At 58.8% G+C, this 3,296-nt stretch overlaps 1 protein-coding gene across 1 annotated transcript; it reads left to right on the forward strand.

Annotated features, from left to right (window-relative positions):
* Positions 1-699: 699 nt before the first annotated feature.
* LOC128276651 (WD repeat-containing protein 62-like) lies at positions 700-3,068 on the forward strand (the record flags this gene model as incomplete). Its single annotated transcript, XM_053015109.1, is given in 2 exon segments — positions 700-2,980; positions 2,982-3,068. Coding segments are annotated over 2 exon segments (2,368 nt in total), but the record flags the coding sequence as incomplete, so codon positions are not given.
* Between the last annotated feature and the right edge of the window lie 228 nt (positions 3,069-3,296).

The raw sequence follows: 3,296 nt of genomic DNA on the forward strand, positions 1-3,296 counted from the left end.
GGACCCGTTATCATTCCCGGAGTACACCCGGGAGAGCGGGATGTCAACGACCAGGAGGAGTCAACGAGCCGACTTGATAAAGGCGGTCGAAGACGCCAAACTACGGGTCGCGACGGCGGAAAGAAAGCTGCTAGAGGCGCAATGCAAGAGGCGCACGAGCAGAAGCCCGCTGCCAGAGTATCGGTCGCAAGACCTCAACGATGCCGTAGGGACGCCATCTCAGAGTGCCGAGATGGGCTACGCGCCAAGCGTCCCGGAGAATGGCCGCCAGTTTGCCCATCGGCACGCGACATCATCGCGGCCATCTTATACAACGCCATCGGCGTGGGAGACTTGGCAAACTTCGATGGAGGACGAGCGTCGGAGGGACGCTGCCGCAAAAACCGAACAGCGGAGAATGATCGACGTTTACTACGATTATTATGATAGGGAAATGGTGGTAGAACTCAGAAACGTTATGCAGCAAGCGGATCAGAGGCGTCAGGCGGCGGTACAGCAGCTCTTACGCTCGCTCGCTATGCCGGAATTCGGCTATTACGACGCACGCGCCACCGTGAATGATGCCCTTCTTCCCGACAATATCCGACAGATCAAGGAGCGACATCGTCAAGAGATGCGACAACTGATGGAGCGCATACAACAGCAGGAAACTTCGGTAAATAATAACGAGTGGAACCTTGTTAACCACTCTACTTGTAGGTTTGACAATGCGTCGTCCACCACGAGCACGAGCGGCGAGATCGAGTGCTGGCTACAGAACCCCGACGGCACCGTGGGGACGCCACCCCAACATACAGCGCCAATGGAAGTGGAACGCCGTGCCAATGGGATGCCGTGGTGCGAAAGGGACGATGAGCGCCTGGGGGACGCTGCCGCTCAAAACGCTAGCATCGCCTCTCAGCCGGAAATGATCAGCGATCGGTGTGATAGGCGAATGCCCACGGTTGGCGTAAGCGCTAGCCAGTGCACGGAGCAACAGCGACAAGCGGCGAAGCAGCAGCTCCTGCACTCGACGCACGTGCCGGAATCCTGCCATCATGCCGCACGCACCGCCGTGGACGATGACATCCGCCCTGACGAGATCCGACGGATTGAGGATCGACATCCTCCAGAGACTCAGCAAGCTACAGTCCCGGAAGCCATCCTGCACCGTTCCGCCTGCATTCGGGGCGTCGAAACCGTGCCATTCAGTTACCAATACAGCTCCGGTAAGGACGCGGCCTCAGTGCCGTCCAACTACTTCATGATCCACCCGTCGGACGACTCGAACCGCGTGTGGGACGTAGACGGGCGCGACATCTACAGCAAGGAGCTGATGGAAGTGCCGTATATCGACGACGAGATGAGCTTCACCCGCGACACGGTCAACCCGGTCCAGGGGGTGAAGCAGAACGCCAGCTACGACGGGCGCAACGGGGTGTGGTGCATCAAGATTGCCCCCCACAGCCGCCGACTGGCTATGAGAGACCGAAGCGGCGACATTCGAATCTACAATATCAGCAACCCTAAGCTGACTACGACAATCGGGGCGCACGAATTGGAAGTGCTGCGCCCGGAGTACGAGAACGAAAAGATCATACGAGGACTGCTGGACAGCACCAGCCGCGATCGGTTGGTTCACATCCTCGACTGCGATGCCAAGCACCGCATCCCGCAGACGCTGGATGACCACTCAAGTAGCATCATGCCCGTGCAGTTCCTCGGGGTCGGCAAACAGTTCCAGATGGTGTCCTGCGGTGCCGACAAACCCATCATCTTCCACCACTACCAGAACGACGTGTTCCTGCGCGGCAACAACGGCTCGGGCAAGGACACGCTCTACCACATGGAGGTAGACAAACACATCCTGACCGCGTGCCAGGATTGGAACATATGTGTGTACAGCACACGGAACGCGAAGCCTACGAAAGCGTTCAAGGGTTCGCAATCGGACGAGGGCGGCCTGATCAAGGTGGGCCTCGATCTGAGCGGCGTCTACTTCGCCACCTCCTGCACGGACAAGACGCCGAGCTTGTACGACTACTACGCGAACGAGCGCATGGCGCAAATATACGGCCGCGGTGAGCCGGTAACGAGGCGCAATCATACGGACAACTGCAAGTATCTGATAGCGGCCTGCGGCGACGGATGCGTGTTCATTTGGCGGGAGCCACATACTATGATCATCACTATGGCGTTCCGTTCGGGCCACCGGCCAATCCCGTGCATGCTCCAACTTACCAACCCCGTCACGAGCGTCATCCCGAACCATCCGCCGAACCAGGGATTGCCAGCGGATGCCGGGAACGCGCCGGGCGAGTATGGATTACCACCGAACCGTTCACCATTCCTGCTCACAGACCCGGCATCGGTTGTGCCCGGGTATCGCTATGCCGACATCGGCCAGCTGCTACAGTGGGCCAAACGCAGAAGGACCGAAGATCAGTGCAAATCACCCGTCCTCGGCAGCAGTCCTAGTCAGGGAGGCAACAACTTCGGTGGCATCGCCACGAAACCGCGTGGCCGGTGGAGTCAAAGGGGGCGGCTGGAGGAACCGCCCGATCTGCGCCACATCGTCGACCGTCCGTTGAACGTGACGTTACTGCAGAACAAACTGATGGTCGATGCAAAGGCGCTGCACACTCCGAACTCGGATTCGAGCACCGTGCACGACGGTGACCCGGAGGATATTTCGGATAACGAACGAACGAACTCCGACCACGGTATGATGTACTACCCATCGTCAAGTCCGTCCACACCGACGGACTTTAACATCAACGACGCGGACACAAACGGGTTCCGCAAATCGATTCGACGACAGAAGCTCGAAAAGCAGGGCCCCGGCACATCGGCCCAGCTGCAGAGTGCAGTACCCGACATCGGGACCAGCACCAGGACCATCACCGGGACCGGGACCGGCGCCGGCAATTCAGACGATGAGGACAAAGGCTCGACACCGAGCGGTAACAATGCCGATCGCTCGCTCCGCAGCTCCACACTGCGGCGGCAGCTCCAGGAGCAGCTCGCAGCAAACGTCGTCCGGCTTTCTACAAGCCGTCCTCATTGGTTCGGGCCACCTGTCCGACTGAAAACGATCGCAAGCATGCGAAGTACGAGCGCCATCCACAACAATGATCCGAAGACCACAACGAGTAACGATCAACACATCGCGCGGATTGTTGAGGCAACCGGCCGTAAAAGTAGCAGTATTGGACGTCGGCTAGGTTGGGTAGACCACTGCAAGTAGCAGTGGAATACCGGGGGGGAGAATGTTGGAAACAACAGCCGACGTTGAAGGATTGCCACGCCGTGTTCAG

This window comes from Anopheles cruzii, unplaced genomic scaffold (genome assembly GCF_943734635.1).
Source record: "Anopheles cruzii unplaced genomic scaffold, idAnoCruzAS_RS32_06 scaffold01880_ctg1, whole genome shotgun sequence".
Taxonomy (NCBI): domain Eukaryota; kingdom Metazoa; phylum Arthropoda; class Insecta; order Diptera; family Culicidae; genus Anopheles; species Anopheles cruzii.